General features: G+C 41.4%; 2 protein-coding genes across 2 annotated transcripts; both read right to left on the bottom strand.

Annotated features, from left to right (window-relative positions):
• Window positions 1-516: 516 nt before the first annotated feature.
• On the bottom strand, window positions 517-1195 carry LOC121536217 (gamma-crystallin M2-like). Its single transcript, XM_041843486.2, has one exon. It carries the CDS (start codon window positions 1129-1131, stop codon window positions 583-585), a length of 549 nt encoding a protein of 182 aa, XP_041699420.1. The 5' UTR covers window positions 1132-1195; the 3' UTR covers window positions 517-582.
• An 11656-nt stretch (window positions 1196-12851) lies between these two features.
• Window positions 12852-13528, bottom strand: LOC121536628 (gamma-crystallin M2-like). The gene has a single exon (XM_041844033.2). It carries the CDS (start codon window positions 13464-13466, stop codon window positions 12918-12920), a length of 549 nt encoding a protein of 182 aa, XP_041699967.1. The 5' UTR covers window positions 13467-13528; the 3' UTR covers window positions 12852-12917.
• Between the last annotated feature and the right edge of the window lie 2155 nt (window positions 13529-15683).

Below are 15683 nucleotides of genomic sequence, written 5' to 3' on the forward strand. Positions count from 1 at the left end.
AATGGTGCCAATATTTTGAGGCTGAACTTTCAGCGGGGGAGTGGGTGAGTGTGTCAAAGACTTGACTGGGCCCAGCACTGTGCGGTATGGCTCGTTTTTGCTGTGTGCGTGTTTGTGTACTGAGGAACAAGGCACTTTCAATTTCTTTAGGTTGGTTCATCAAGGTAAGTGTTTCTTGGTGTAACGCAGGGTTCTTCAATTCCGGTCCTGGAGGGCCGAAGCACCTCTGTTTTTCATCCTCTCCTTTTATTCAGGGGCTAATTCAGACCTGGGACACCAGGTGAGTGCATTTAACTACCAGGTAGAAATAAAAAACAGAAGTGTTTCGGCCCTCCAGGACCGGAATTGAAGAACCCTGGTGTAACGTCATCCCCAGGTTATTGCACACACAGCACATATAAGCCTGGGATATCAACCATTCAAAGTTGGCCTTAGTGGGAGTGACCATAAAATTCTATAGGAGTGACCTTACCGAGTAAAGTATTTGTCATCATCACAACTTTTTTTTATTATTTTTTTATTTACTTTTTATCAATGTTTTTATTCAATGGCTTCTCGTATTTGCATCAGTAAAAGCTATATCTAGTAACAGGACTCGTTGATACGTCTCATGCTCATGAACCTCATGCCCATGCCCATCTGGTTGAAGTTTCTGTACTCTCCAGGCCTCATGTACATCATCCTGCCTCTGTACTGGGGCTGCTCATACATGAGCCAGTGGCCGTCCATAACGTTGCAGGACATGCAGTTGTTCATGCGGTAACGATCCATGATGTTGTCACAGTCGTCCATCATCTCGTGCATCTGACCTCCGAAGTTCTCCCTCTCGTAGATCCTCATCCTGAAAGATCCTCTGTGCATGGGGATCATGCGACAGGACCTAATGTCGGTCATTCCCATCATGCGCTGGTAGTCGTGGTACTCTCCCCTCTTCATGAACCACTGGTTTCCCATGTAGTTGGGGCGGTCGTACACCATGAAGCAGCCGCTCTCAACCCTGCAGGATTGGCAGCGGCTCAGGTAGGAGGACATGTCAGCGCAGTCGCTGCTGCACTCATAGGAACGACCCTGGAAGTTCCTGTCCTCGTAGAAGGTGATTCTGCCGTTCATGTTCATGCCGGTGGAGGTCATTTCGTCTCTCTGTGCTTCTGCTGCTGCTCTTGCTGTGGAACTGTTATCCTACTGGTTTAAAACCTTTCTTTTTATACCTGTGAACCCCATTGTACTAACCCCTGACTCAGCAACATGGCATAGAGGGCCATAGATCACTGAGGTCTGTTCACATGTCCAGGGACACGGGTCTCTCAAAAGAACAAAGTTCTGTAACCATGAGCCTTTGTGAAAGGGTTTTAACACTAAAAGGTCACACCTTTGCAATTGTAAAGTGTGCATTTTGTTCATCTCACAATACCTTCCTACATTTGAGATTTTCTCCTTAGTATTTTACTATTGGAAATGCTATATTGTGTTACATTGTGGATGATAATATATAGTATAGTAACTTTTAACAAGGCACACCTGTTAACTGAAATGCATTCCAGGTGACTACCTCATGAAGCTGGTTGAGAGAATGCCAAGAGTGTGCAACGCTGTCATCAAGGCAAAGGGTGACTACTCTGAAGAATCTAAAATCTCAAATGTATTATGTTTACGACATGATTCCATATGTTATTTCATAGCTTTGATGTCTTCACTATTATTCTACAATGTAGAAAATAGTAAAAATGAAGAAAAACCCTTGAATGAGTACGTGTGTCCAAACTTGATCCGATTGTACCTGGGTCCACCATAAGAGAGGCTAGTTTCAGACTATATCTAGAATTATAGAACATGCTGTGACCTTTACCAGGGAAATGCATAAGAGGAAGGACCTGTACTAGTAGATCATAGGAAACCCTATTGCAGTGAGGTTATTGTAGCAATAACAATACTTATTGAATACCAATGTATGTGTGTAAATGAATTAATTTCTTGCTGAATTACTACATTCATGATAGCTTGGTTTTTTTATCCTTAGTTTTTTTTTAGGTTGGGTCACTCTTTAAATGACGTGCAGCTTATAAAGGCTTCATAAAGCCTTCATAAACACTACATAAATGTGTTACAAATAATCAATAAATGTATGACATACTTTATAAAGGGTTCATAAATGTGGCATAACTGTGTGACATAACCGCCAATGTCAAATGTGACATAACCAACTGTGTCAAATATGACATAAACCTGTGCTTTATAAAGGGTGGCATAAACACTGCTTAATAAAGGCCTTATAAATCCTATTAAATTGAGGCTTCACAAAGCATTTATAACCCTGTCATGCATATTGGTAGAGCATTGCAACGCCCAGATATTGGGTTAGATTCCCGGGACCACCCATACTTAAAAATGTATTCATGCATGGCTGTTAGTCGCTTTGGATAGAAGTGTCTGCTAAATTGTATGTATTATATTTCACTAAAACATTTGTAGGAGGGCCCAACCTCATTCCCATTTGGGTGCATAGTCAATATGTGACCGACCGGCTCAATGGTATATCATACAATGCAGTTGAGGAACAATGGGAAAGTAATTCTGCTTTGAAAGTTGAAAAACTTGTAACCCCCCTTTTGACAAAATGGCCATTGAATGTTTTGGTACACCTACTGGAGAGCTCTTCTTTGTCTACACCCATTCAGCATCGTTCACACCCTCTTAAGCCTTAGCCACACCCATCTCTTTAAGGATTCACATGTGAGGCCATGTACTAAACAACCAAAGATTTCAAAACTAAAGGGTGGTTTATACATTTACATTTACGTCATTTAGCAGACGCTCTTATCCAGAGCGACTTAAAAGTTGGTGCATTCACCCTATAGCCAGTGGGATAACCACTTTACAAATATTTTTTTTTGGGGGGGGGTAGAACTGTCTATCGACAGTTGTCACAGTGACATCATAAACATTCTATTGTCGTCCGATATCAAACTTGTCGTTGTCATTATGAAAAAGTATAAACAGAAAAAGCAGCCAGGTGGTCCAAAATAGCATAACTGGTGTATTTTAACACCAATAAAAACACCCTTTTAAAATGAATTTAGTATATGTCAATCTAGCAAACCAGGCAACTAAAAGCAACTTTCTAAACAATGTTTTGGTTCATTTCTAGCTTGTTAGCTTGCTAGATAATGTCAAGTTAGCTGGCCAGCCAGTTCAAATAATGACCACATCATATAGCTGACATTTTCACTTTAGTTCATTAGTATTCATTATTACAGGAAAATAAACTCACAACAAGATAATTTTTTACAAGTTAATGGCAAGCCAATTAAAGAAAATAGCTTACGGTGGTGAGTGTGACGAAATAAAGCAGGGCATTCTACCGGAGAATGTTAGAACTTGGACACTGTCTCTTTTGGCCTAATGTTATATCCTAATTGACTTTGGTGCAGGTCATGTTGTTCTTCACATTACCGTCTCTTGTAAACACATACTATCTCAATTAAAATCAAAGTGTATTTGTCACATGCATAGGATACAGAAGTTGTAAACTGTACATTTAAATTGTTACTTGCATAGTGGAGTCTTTTGTTTAGACATGTAGCTAGCTATCTAGCTAAACAATGAACTATAATCCCAACTCATATCATTACTACCCTGCATGAATCTGCAGGTAGCTAACCAACCGGGTTCAATGTTAGCTAGCTAGCTAACGTTAGGCTATATCTAGCAATGCAAATGGCTCTGAGATACGAATAATATTACTACACAGATCATACACGTAGCGTTAGCTAGTGAGCCAGCCAGCTAACTTTAGCTATATATCTAACAGTATGCTTTAACTTGAAAAGGAAACGACTTTCTGACAAAATTAGAAACATATAATATCTGAAAATGTAGCTAGCTAGACTATCTTACCTGTATACATGGATGGAAGCTTCTCCCGCTCTGTCACGGATGCCATGGTTGCCCTTAGTTTGAAGATGTAGTCCGGAGACAGGTGTTTTATACAACAACCTTCTGTGTGTTCTCTTTTCGACTCTCTCTGCATATGTGCAATCAAACAGCAGAATTTTCTCCATCACCTTAGCTATCATACTGTGCTTCCACCAGGCATTCCAATGACTTCAAAACTTGGTCCTTCAGAAAGTGGAGAGCAACACTTTTGCAGTTCTTTGTGAAATCTTTCAAAAAAGCTGCGTTAGAAAGGATTACCTACACATACTGAGCAGCTGATGATATAGACAGAAGCATGCTACATGGCAGACCAATCCGAACTCATCTCCCCGCATGTCCAGCCTATCCATTATCTCAGCCATTCATGGCTAGCGGGAAGGTTCCTGCCTAGTTTCCTGAAACGAGTCACAAGTGTTTAGAAAGACAATTGTTGCCTATTTGGTTCAGTTCAATGTTGACTCTAATGTCTAGCCTGCTCATTTTAAATGTAAGTAATTTAGCAGACACTCTTATCCAGAGTGACTTACTGGAGCAATAAGGGTTAAGTGCCTTGCTCAAGGGCACATTGACAGATTTTTCACCTAGTCAGCTCGGTGATTCTAACCAGCGACCTTTTGGTTCCTGGCCAAAACCCACAGTCCTTGTGTTACAAGCGCAACGCTCTACCAACTGAGCCACATGGGACTCAGACTATGCTGTGAGGATGGCACCATCAGGTCTGGGTGTCTCTCAGTTCACACACTAACTCACTCTACTGGAGGTCTCACTCAGGTAACATACACATAAAACACATTTCAAATATTGTTTATGGACATCTCTCATATATTTTTTTCTCTTTCTCTCTCTCTCTCTCTCTCTCTTCCTCTGTGTCTGTGAATCTCTCCCTCTCTGTGTCTGTATGGTTGGTCTCTAGGGAGGAGGCTTTCAAGTTTGTACGTCTGGACGGCACTATAAGAAAGAAGAGAAAGGAGTTCCAGAGCAACGCACCCGTCAGCCCAATGAACAAGCAGCTTTCATTCAAAACTGGAGGGGTGGGCCTAAAGTCAACCTCACAGCTGTCTCTCATCTTCCTCATGGACCCAGCCTGGAACTTAGCAAAAGAGGACCGCTGTAACCACTTCAGCCAGAAGAGGGACATTGTCATCATTACGTTTATATAGTAAAGGACTCCGTAGAGGAGAACATAGTGAGGATTCAGAGGCAGAAGTAGGATTTGGTGGCGGAGGCTTTCGGCCTCCGCCACCAAATGCACAGAGCCCTGACCTATATATCCTGTAGTTGATATTCAAGCCCTAAAGGCAAATGGTTTGATTTTGATTATTGCTCCACTTCACCTTTCAACAAAGTTTAGAATTGTAAAGAATAGAGAATAAAACCGTATTATTTGTAACTTCAAGCACTGCTTCGGGACATCTGGTTATACACCACATGACCACACCATCAGACCAGGCTAAACATTGATGTGTGATTTTGACTCCCTCTGTCATTACTTGTACTCCATGTAAAATCTGTGTTTCAGGATTGTTTATCTTTGTTTAGCTTAACTGAATAGGCGATATTACGTTTATTTGGCAGGGACAATCTAAAAAAAGTTTCAGAATGTGAGTAGTGACGCTTTCCACCAGATATGTCCTTAACATAAAATAGCCCACCAAATCATGATTTATATAATAAATACAGTGGGGAGAACAAGTATTTGATACACTGCCGATTTTGCATGTTTTTTTACTTACAAAGCATGTAGAGGTCTGTAATTTTTATCATAGGTACACTTCAACTGTGAGAGACGGAATCTAAAACAAAAATCCAGAAAATCACGTTGTATTATTTTTAAATAATTAATTTGCTTTTTATTGAATGACATAAGTATTTGATCACCTACCAACCAGTAAGAATTCCGGCTCTCACAGACCTGTTAGTTTTTCTTTAAGAAGCCCTCCTGTTCTCCAATCATTACCTGTATTAACTGCACCTGTTTGAACTCGTTACCTGTATAAAAGACACCTGTCCACACACTCAATCAAACAGATTCCAACCTCTCCACAATGGCCAAGACCAGAGAGCTGTGTAAGGACATCAGGGATAAAATTGTAGACCTGCACAAGGCTGGGATGGGCTACAGGACAATAGGCAAGCAGCTTGGTGAGAAGGCAACAACTGTTGGCGCAATTATTAGAAAATGGAAGAAGTTCAAGATGACGGTCAATCACCCTCGGTCTGGGGCTCCATGCAAGATCTCACCTCGTGGGGCATCAATGATCATGAGGAAGGTGAGGGATCAGCCCAGAACTACACGGCAGGACCTGGTCAATGACCTGAAGAGAGCTGGGACCACAGTCTCAAAGAAAACCATTAGTAACACACTACGCCGTCATGGATTAAAATTCTGCAGCACACGCAAGGTCCCCCTGCTCAAGCCAGCGCATGTCCAGGCCCATCTGAAGTTTGCCAATGACCATCTGGATGATCCAGAGGAGGGATGGGAGAAGGTCATGTGGTCTGATGAGACAAAAATAGAGCTTTTTGGTCTAAACTCCACTCGCCGTGTTTGGAGGAAGAAGAAGGATGAGTAGAACCCCAAGAACACCATCCCAACCGTGAAGCATGGAGGTGGAAACATCATTCTTTGGGGATACTTTTCTGCAAAGGGGACAGGACGACTGCACCGTATTGAGGGGAGGATGGATGGAGCCATGTATCGCGAGATCTTGGCCAACAACCTCCTTCCCTCAATAAGAGCATTGAACCAGGGCAACTAAGGAGTGGCTCCGTAAGAAGCATCTCAAGGTCCTGGAATGGCCTAGCCAGTCTCCAGACCTGAACCCAATAGAAAATCTTTGGAGGGAGCTGAAAGTCCGTATTGCCCAGCGACAGCCCCGAAACCTGGAGGATCTGGAGAAGGTCTGTATGGTGGAGTGGGCCAAAATCCCTGCTGTAGTCTGTGCAAACCTGGTCAAGAACTACAGGAAACGTATGATATCTGTAATTGCAAACAAAGGTTTCTGTACCAAATATTAAGTTCTGCTTTTCTGATGTATCAAATACTTATGTCATGCAATAAAATGCAAATTAACTACTTAAAAATCATACAATGTGATTTTCTGGATTTTTGTTTTAGATTCCGTCTCTCACAGTTGAAGTGTACCTATGATAAAAATTACAGACCTCTACATGCTTTGTAAGTAGGAAAACCTGCAAAATCGGCAGTGTATCAAATACTTGTTCTCCCCACTGTATATATGTACAGTATATACTGCACATGTCCTTATCACATTGCACATGGTCTCCCCCTACATACTGCTGTTTACGAGTATTACTAAGGGGATGAATAAGTGCTTCTATCTGTTGAGTCTGCCTGAGGAGAACATTTGAATCTTTGGGTGAGGTACATAGGAAAGGTCTGAGATTCTTTTATTTGGCCGTCCCATGATTGTTTGTTCACACCCATCATATTAATTGATGTCTGGACAGTCATTTTAAACTAACTGACAATTTCACAAACCTGGCTAAAATGCCATATAATAGAAAGCTCTCTATAACAGTCTGGTTAGGAGCATGACCTTGGGTTTGACACCAAAAACCCTGAATCTACCATAAGTAAAGTCCACATTAATTAGCACCACACCACAGGTGAGTAGCCACCAATGGGTTTTAATCAAAAAACATTGTCTTGACATGTATGAGGTGGTGGTAATCACACCACTGCACAAAACTCTCAATCAATCGTATGTTATTTATAAAGCCCTTTTTACATCAGGAGTTGTCATTTAGTGCTTATACAGATACCCGGCCTAAACCCCCCAAGAACAAGCAAAGCATAGTGGCTTGGAAAAACTGACTAGAAAGGCAGGAGCCTAGGCCCTAGGGGAAAACTAGAGAGGAGTGGCCATTCCTCTTCTAGCTGTGCCTAGTTGAGATATAAGAGTACACATGGCCAATTAAGGCCACATTTTCTTCAATCAAACTTTTCAATCAAACTTTATGTAGAAGTCATTAGGTTAATTTGACAGTCTTTTTATAATAGGCAACATAACATATTATGTTATGTTGCCTACAGTGGATTTACAGTGGATTTCTGGTAGGAGTCATATTGTTGACCTTGTCATTGAATAGAATGAAAATACAGAGCCCAGCAGTTCCCATTCTAGGCTGGTTTGCTGCCAGATTCTACAAGAGTAGATTATTGAGCCAAAAACGGTTTTATTGTCATCCTATGATGATAGCCATGAGTTATAATAAGGAAATACACAGTACCAGTCAAAACTTTGGACACACCTACACATTCAAGGGTTTTTCTTTATTTTCACTATTTTCTACATTGTAGAATAATAGTGAAGAAATCAAAACTGAAATAACACATATGGAATCATGTAGTAAACAAAAAAGTGTTTAACTAATATTTGCGATTCTACAAATAGCCACCCTTTGCCTTGATGACAGCTCTTGGCATTCTCTCAACAAGCTTCACCTGGAATGCTTTTCCAGCAGTCTTAAATGAGTTCCCACATATTCTGAGCACTTGTTGGCTGCTTTTCCTTCACTCTGCCGTTCGACTCATCCCAAACCATCTCAATTGGGTTGAGGTTGGGGGATTGTGGAGGCCAGGTCATCTGATGCAGCACTCCATCACTCTCCTTCTTGGTAAAATAGCCCTTACACAGCCTGGAGGTGTGTTGGGTCATTGTCCTGTTGAAAAGTCCCACTAAGCCCAAACCAGATGGGATGGTGTATTGCTGCAGAATGCTGTGGTAGCCATGCTGGTTAAGTGTGCCTTGAATTTTAAATAAATCAAAGACAGTGTCACCAGCAAAGCACCCCCACACCATAACACCTCCTCCTCCATGCTTTACGGTGGGAACTACACATGCAGAGATATTCATTCACCCACAGCGCGTCTCACAAAGACACAGCGGTTGGAACCAAGAATCTCCAATTTGGACTCCAGACCAAAGGACACATTTCCACCGGTCTAATGTCCATTGCTCGTGTTTCTTGGCCCAAGCAGGTCTCTTCTTCTTATTGGTGTCCTTTAGTAGTGGTTTCTTTGCAGCAATTCGACCATGAAGGCCTGATTCACACAGTCCCTTCTGAACAGTTGATGTTGAGATGTGTCTGTTACTTGAACTCTGTGAAGCATTTATTTGGGCTGCAATTTCTGAGGCTGGTAACTCTAATGACCTTATCCTCTGCAGCAGAGGTAACTCTGGGTCTTCCATTCCTGTGGCGGTCCTCATGAGAGCCAGTTTCATCATAGCGCTTGGTGGTTTTTCGACTGCACTTTAAGAAACGTTCAAAGTTCTTGACATTTTCCGTATTGACTGACCTTCATGTTTTAAAGTAATGATGGACTGTCGTTTCTCTTTGCTTATTTGAGCAGTTCTTGCCATAATATGGACTTGGTCTTTTACCAAATAGGGCTATCTTCTGTATAACCCCCTTACCTTGTCACAACACAACTGATTGGCTCAAACGCATTAAGAAGGAAAGAAATTTCACAAATTAACTTTTAGGAAGGCACACCTGTTAATTGAAATGTATTCCAGGTGACTACCTCATGCAGATGGTTGAGAGAATGCAAAGAGTGTGCAAAGCTGTCATCAAGGCAAAGGGTGGCTATTTGAATCTCAAATATATTTTGATTTGTTTAACACTTATTTGGTTACTACATGATTCCATATGTGTTATTTCATAGTTTTGATGTCTTCACTATTATTCTACAATGTAAAAAATAGTAAAAATAAAGAAAAACCCTTGAATGAATATGTGTGTCCAAACTTTTGACTGGTAGTGTAGATTTACTGGTAAATGTAAAACCTGTATAGTCTGTTTGGTGCCTAATAATAAGTCTACAACAGTAATTATAATAAGCCTTACTAACAAAACACAATTTTACTGTCATCATATGATAGCCAAACAGACGTCATAATGAGTTATAAACCTAATATGTAGTGACATAAAAAGTACTTTTATTTTAATTTAGTTTATAAGATAGGTGTTTGTTATTTTTCTTTTGGTAACATTCAACTGACACAGTATGATTCTATCAAGATTAGATCGCGCCTTTTAGATCTTCCAGTCTTGTTTCACATGATAACTTTGTCCCGAGGCTGGCCGGAAGTGACACAAGGTCGGGAACACCGCTCAATCAAAACTGTAACCAATCACAGAGAAAACATCCAGCGCCTGATCCTCCAATCAGTGCTCCCTATCCTCCCACTTCTCTCGACACGCCCATTAAAAGAGTCACTCCAGCGATGCAGCTACACTATATATACAAAAGTATGTGGACACCCCTTCAAATTAGTGGATTCTGCTATTAAAGCCACACCCATTGCTTACAGGTGTATAAAATCGAGCACACAGCCAATCTCCATAGACAAACATCGGCAGTAGAATGGCCTTACTGAAGAGCTCAGTAAGTCGACACGCCCATTAAAAGAGTCACTCCAACTTGGCACCGTCATAGGATGCCACCTTTCCAACAAGTCAGTTCGTCAAATTTCATCCCTGCTAGAGCTGCCCCAGTAACTGTAAATGCTGTTCTTGGGAAGTGGAAACGTCTAGGAGCAACAATGGCTCAGCCGCAAAGTGGTAGGCCACACAAGCTCACAGAACGGGACTGCCGAGTGCAGACGTGCGTAGCGTGTAAATATTGTTGGTCCTCGGTTGCAACACTCACTACCGAGTTCCAAACTGCCTTTGGAAGCAACGTCAGCACAAGAACTGTTCATCGGGAGCTACATGAAATGGGTTTCCATGGTCGAGCAGTCGCACACAAGCCTAAGATCACCATGCGCAATGCCAAGCGTCGGCAGGAGTGGTGTAAAGCTCGCCGCCATTGGACTCTGGAGCATTGGAAACGCATTCTCTGGAGTGATGAATCACGTTTCTGACGGAATAATCTGGTTTTGACGGATGCCAGGAGAACGCTACCTGCCCCAATGCATAGCGGCAGCTGTAATGTTTGGTGGAGGAGGAATAATGGTCTGGGGATGTATTTCATGGTTCGAGCTAGGCCCCTTAGTTCGTTCCAGTGAAGGGAAATCTTAACGCTACAGCATACAATTGCATTCATACGATTCTGTGCTTCTAAGTTTGTGGCAACAGTTTGGGGAAGGCCCTTTCCTGTTTCAGCATGACAATGCCCCTGTGCACAAAGCGAGGTCCATACAGAAATGGTTTATCGAGATCGGTGTGGAAGAACTTGACTAGCCTGCACAGAGCCCTGACCTCGACCACATCGAACACCTTTGGGATTAATTGGAGCACCGAAAGCGAGCCAGGCCTAATCGCCTTACATCAGTGTCTGACCTCACTAATGCTCTTATGGCTGAATGGAAGCAAGTCCAGGCAGCAATGTTCCAACATCTAGTGGAAAGCCTTCTCAGAAGAGTGAAGGCTGTTATAGTAGCAAAGAGGGGACCAACTCCATATAAATGCCCATGATTTTGGAATGAGATGTTTGACGAGCATGTGTCCACATACTTTTGGTAATGTAGTGTACCTACACTTGACAATTTAGCAAGCTAGCAGGCTTAGCTAAATACAAATCCCCCTAGATACAGCCATGTCTCACTGTCACGTCATGAGATTTGTAAATGAAAGAGGAATATAATCATACGAATTGAATGGAGTTTCCCATCTTCCCATTTAGAGTTTCTGGTGCAGCACAGAAATTCCCTTATCCAGATGGTGTGACAAAGGCATTTCCTAACAGACCTGCTAAATTTCTTCGTTGTTACTTCAAGGTTGGAACCAACATGCAGTACCTCCAGCAAGAAGAGAGGCAAGAACCATTCATCTGCCAGCTCAGGGAAAAGCTACACTATTCACAGCCCTGTGTAATGTCAATGTAATTGCATTGCTGACTTTTTGAAACTGAATGTATTTGTATTGTTTAAAGAATGTACAAATAAAAAAGAAATGTGTGGTATAAACATATTTGTTTATTTGTTTTAGCTGTTAGTGATAATTCCTTAAATGTTAATACATTTGTGTTTACATCATCAAGTCTTTATGTATGTATCATGAATGACCAAAGGTGTCTGACTTTAAATTAAGTACATCGTCATGCAATATGGAGTCTTTATGGATGTGTTTTGAATGACCGAAGGTGTCTCACTTCAAACAAAGTATTACAGGACTCTACATAAAGTGTCAATAAATAGGTTATTCATGTTTTGCTGATTTATGAAGGTTCTCTCATGATCCACAAGTTATTGTAGGGTGTGAGAGGTATTTCAATGGTTAATAGACCTGCAAAGCTTGCGTGTTTGTGTGTGTGTGTGTGTCAGAAACAATATAATTTGGAGTAGTCCAACCGGAGACTGCTGCACCAGGTATTCATTCCTCTTCTGTTCCCATGCTGGAGACCAGGGCTTGATTACAACCTGTTACAATGGTGCCAATATTTTGAGGCTGATCTTTCAGCGGGGGAGTGGGTGAGTGTGTCAAAGACTTGACTGGGCCCAGCAATGTGCGGTATGGCTCGTTTTTGCTGTGTGCGTGTTTGTGTACTGAGGAACAAGGCACTTTCAATTTCTTTAGGTTGGGGGCGTTCATCAAGGTAAGTGTTTCTTGGTGTAACGCAGGGTTCTTCAATTCCGGTCCTGGAGGGCCGAAACACCTCTGTTTTTCATCCTTTCCTTCTAATCAGGGGCTAATTCAGACCTGGGACACCAGGTGAGTGCAATTAACTACCAGGTAGAAATAAAAAACAGAAGTGTTTCGGCCCTCCAGGACCGGAATTGAAGAACCCTGGTGTAACGTCATCCCCAGGTTATTGCACACACAGCACATATAAGCCTGGGATATCAACCATTCAAAGTTGGCCTTAGTGGGAGTGACCATAGAATTCTATAGGAGTGACCTTACCGAGTAAAGTATTTGTCATCATCACAACTTTTTTTTATTTCTTTTTTATTTACTTTTTTTCAATGTTTTTATTCAATGGCTTCTCGTATTTGCATCAGTAAAAGCTATATCTAGTAACAGGACTCGTTGATACGTCTCATGCTCATGAACCTCATGCCCATGCCCATCTGGTTGAAGTTTCTGTACTCTCCAGGCCTCATGTACATCATCCTGCCTCTGTACTGGGGCTGCTCATACATGAGCCAGTGGCCGTCCATAACGTTGCAGGACATGCAGTTGTTCATGCGGTAACGATCCATGATGTTGTCACAGTCGTCCATCATCTCGTGCATCTGACCTCCGAAGTTCTCCCTCTCGTAGATCCTCATCCTGAAAGATCCTCTGTGCATGGGGATCATGCGACAGGACCTAATGTCGGTCATTCCCATCATGCGCTGGTAGTCGTGGTACTCTCCCCTCTTCATGAACCACTGGTTTCCCATGTAGTTGGGGCGGTCGTACACCATGAAGCAGCCGCTCTCAACCCTGCAGGATTGGCAGCGGCTCAGGTAGGAGGACATGTCAGCGCAGTCGCTGCTGCACTCATAGGAACGACCCTGGAAGTTCCTGTCCTCGTAGAAGGTGATTCTGCCGTTCATGTTCATGCCGGTGGAGGTCATTTCGTCTCTCTGTGCTTCTGCTGCTGCTCTTGCTGTGGAACTGTTATCCTACTGGTTTAAAACCTTTCTTTTTATACCTGTGAACCCCATTGTACTAACCCCTGACTCAGCAACATGGCATAGAGGGCCATAGATCACTGAGGTCTGTTCACATGTCCAGGGACACGGGTCTCTCAAAAGAACAAAGTTCTGTAACAATGAGCCTTTGTGAAAGAGTTTTAACAATAAAAGGTCACACCTTTGCAATTGTAAAGTGTGCATTTTGTTAATCTCACAATACCTTCTTAAATTTGAGATTTTCTCCTTAGTATTTTACCATTGGAAATGCTATATTGTGTTACATTGTCGATGAGAATATATAGTATAGTAACTTTTAACAAGGCACACCTGTTAACTGAAATGCATTCCAGGTGACTACCTCATGAAGCTGGTTGAGAGAATGCCAAGAGTGTGCAACGCTGTCATCAAGGCAAAGGGTGACTACTCTGAAGAATCTAAAATCTCAAATGTATTATGGTTACGACATGATTCCGTATGTTATGTCATAGCTTTGATGTCTTCACTATTATTCTACAATGTAGAAAATAGTAAAAATGAAGAAAAACCCTTGAATGAGTACGTGTGTCCAAACTTGATCAGATTGTACCTGGGTCCACCATAAGAGAGGCTGGTTTAAGACTATATCTAGAATTATAGAACATGCTGTGGCCTTTACCAGGGAAATGCATAAGAGGAAGGACCTGTACTAGTAGATCATAGGAAACCCTATTGCAGTGAGGTTATTGTAGCAATAACTATACCTATTGAATACCAATGTATGTGTGTAAATGAATTAATTTCTTGCTGAATTACTACATTCATGATAGCTTGGTTTTTTATCCTTCGTTTGTTTTAGGCTGGGTCACGCTTTAAATGACATGCAGCTTATAAAGGCTTCATAAAGCCTTCATAAACACTACATAAATGTGTTACAAATCATCTATAAATGTATGTCATGCTTTATAAAGGGTTCATAAATGTGGCATAACTGTGTGACATAACCGCCAATGTCAAATGTGACATAAGCAACTGTGTCAAATATGACATAAACCTGTGCTTTATAAAGGGTGGCATAAACACTGCTTAATAAAGGCCTTATAAATCCTATTAAATTGAGGCTTCACAAAGCATTTATAACCCTGTCATGCATCTTGGTAGAGCATTGCAACGCCCAGATATTGGGTTAGATTCCCGGGACCACCCATACTTAAAAATGTATTCACGCATGACTGTTCGTCGCTTTGGATAGAAGTGTCTGCTAAATTGTATGTATTATATTTCACTAAAACATTTGTAGGAGGGCCCAACCTCATTCCCATTTGGGTGCATAATCAATATGTGACCGACCGGCTCGATGTTATATCATACAGTACAGTTGAGGAACAATGGGAAAGTAATTCTGCTTTGAAAGTTGAAAAACTTGTAACCCCCCTTTTGACAAAATGGCCATTGAATGTTTTGGTACACCTACTGGAGAGCTCTTCTTTGTCTACACCCATTCAGCATCGTTCACACCCTCTTAAGCCTTAGCCACACCCATCTCTTTAAGGATTCACATGTGAGGCCATGTACTAAACAACCAAAGATTTCAAAACTAAAGGCTGGTTTATACTACGTCTATCGACAGTTGTCACAGTGACATCATAAACATTCTATTGTCGTCCGATATCAAACTTGTCGTTGTCATTATGAAAAAGTATAAACAGAAAAAGCAGCCAGGTGGTCCAAAATAGCATAACTGGTGTATTTTAACACCAATAAAAATACCTGTTTAAAATGAATTTAGTATATGTCAATCTAGCAAACCAGGCAACTAAAAGCAACTTTCTAAACAATGTTTTGGTTCATTTCTAGCTTGTTAGCTTGCTAGATAATGTTAAGTTAGCTGGCCAGCCAGTTCAAATAATGACCACATCATATAGCTGACATTTTCACTTTAGTTCATTAGTATTCATTATTACAGGAAAATGAACTCACAACAAGATACTTTTTTACAAGTTAATGGCAAGCCAATTACAGAAAATAGCTTACGGTGGTGAGTGTGATGAAATAAAGCAGGGCATTCTACCGGAGAATGTTAGAACTTGGACACTGTCTCTTTTGGCCTAATGTTATATCCTAATTGACTTTGGTGCAGGTCATGTTGTTCTTCACATTACCGTCTCTTGTAAACACATA

The sequence above is a fragment of the Coregonus clupeaformis genome, chromosome 23 (assembly GCF_020615455.1).
Source record: "Coregonus clupeaformis isolate EN_2021a chromosome 23, ASM2061545v1, whole genome shotgun sequence".
NCBI lineage: Eukaryota > Metazoa > Chordata > Actinopteri > Salmoniformes > Salmonidae > Coregonus > Coregonus clupeaformis.

What these genes read in the sequence shown, in the direction of transcription:
- LOC121536628 (XM_041844033.2), bottom strand. Translation starts at nt 13,466, where the DNA reads ATGACCTCCACCGGCATGAACATGAACGGCAGAATCACCTTCTACGAG.
- LOC121536217 (XM_041843486.2), bottom strand. Translation starts at nt 1,131, where the DNA reads ATGACCTCCACCGGCATGAACATGAACGGCAGAATCACCTTCTACGAG.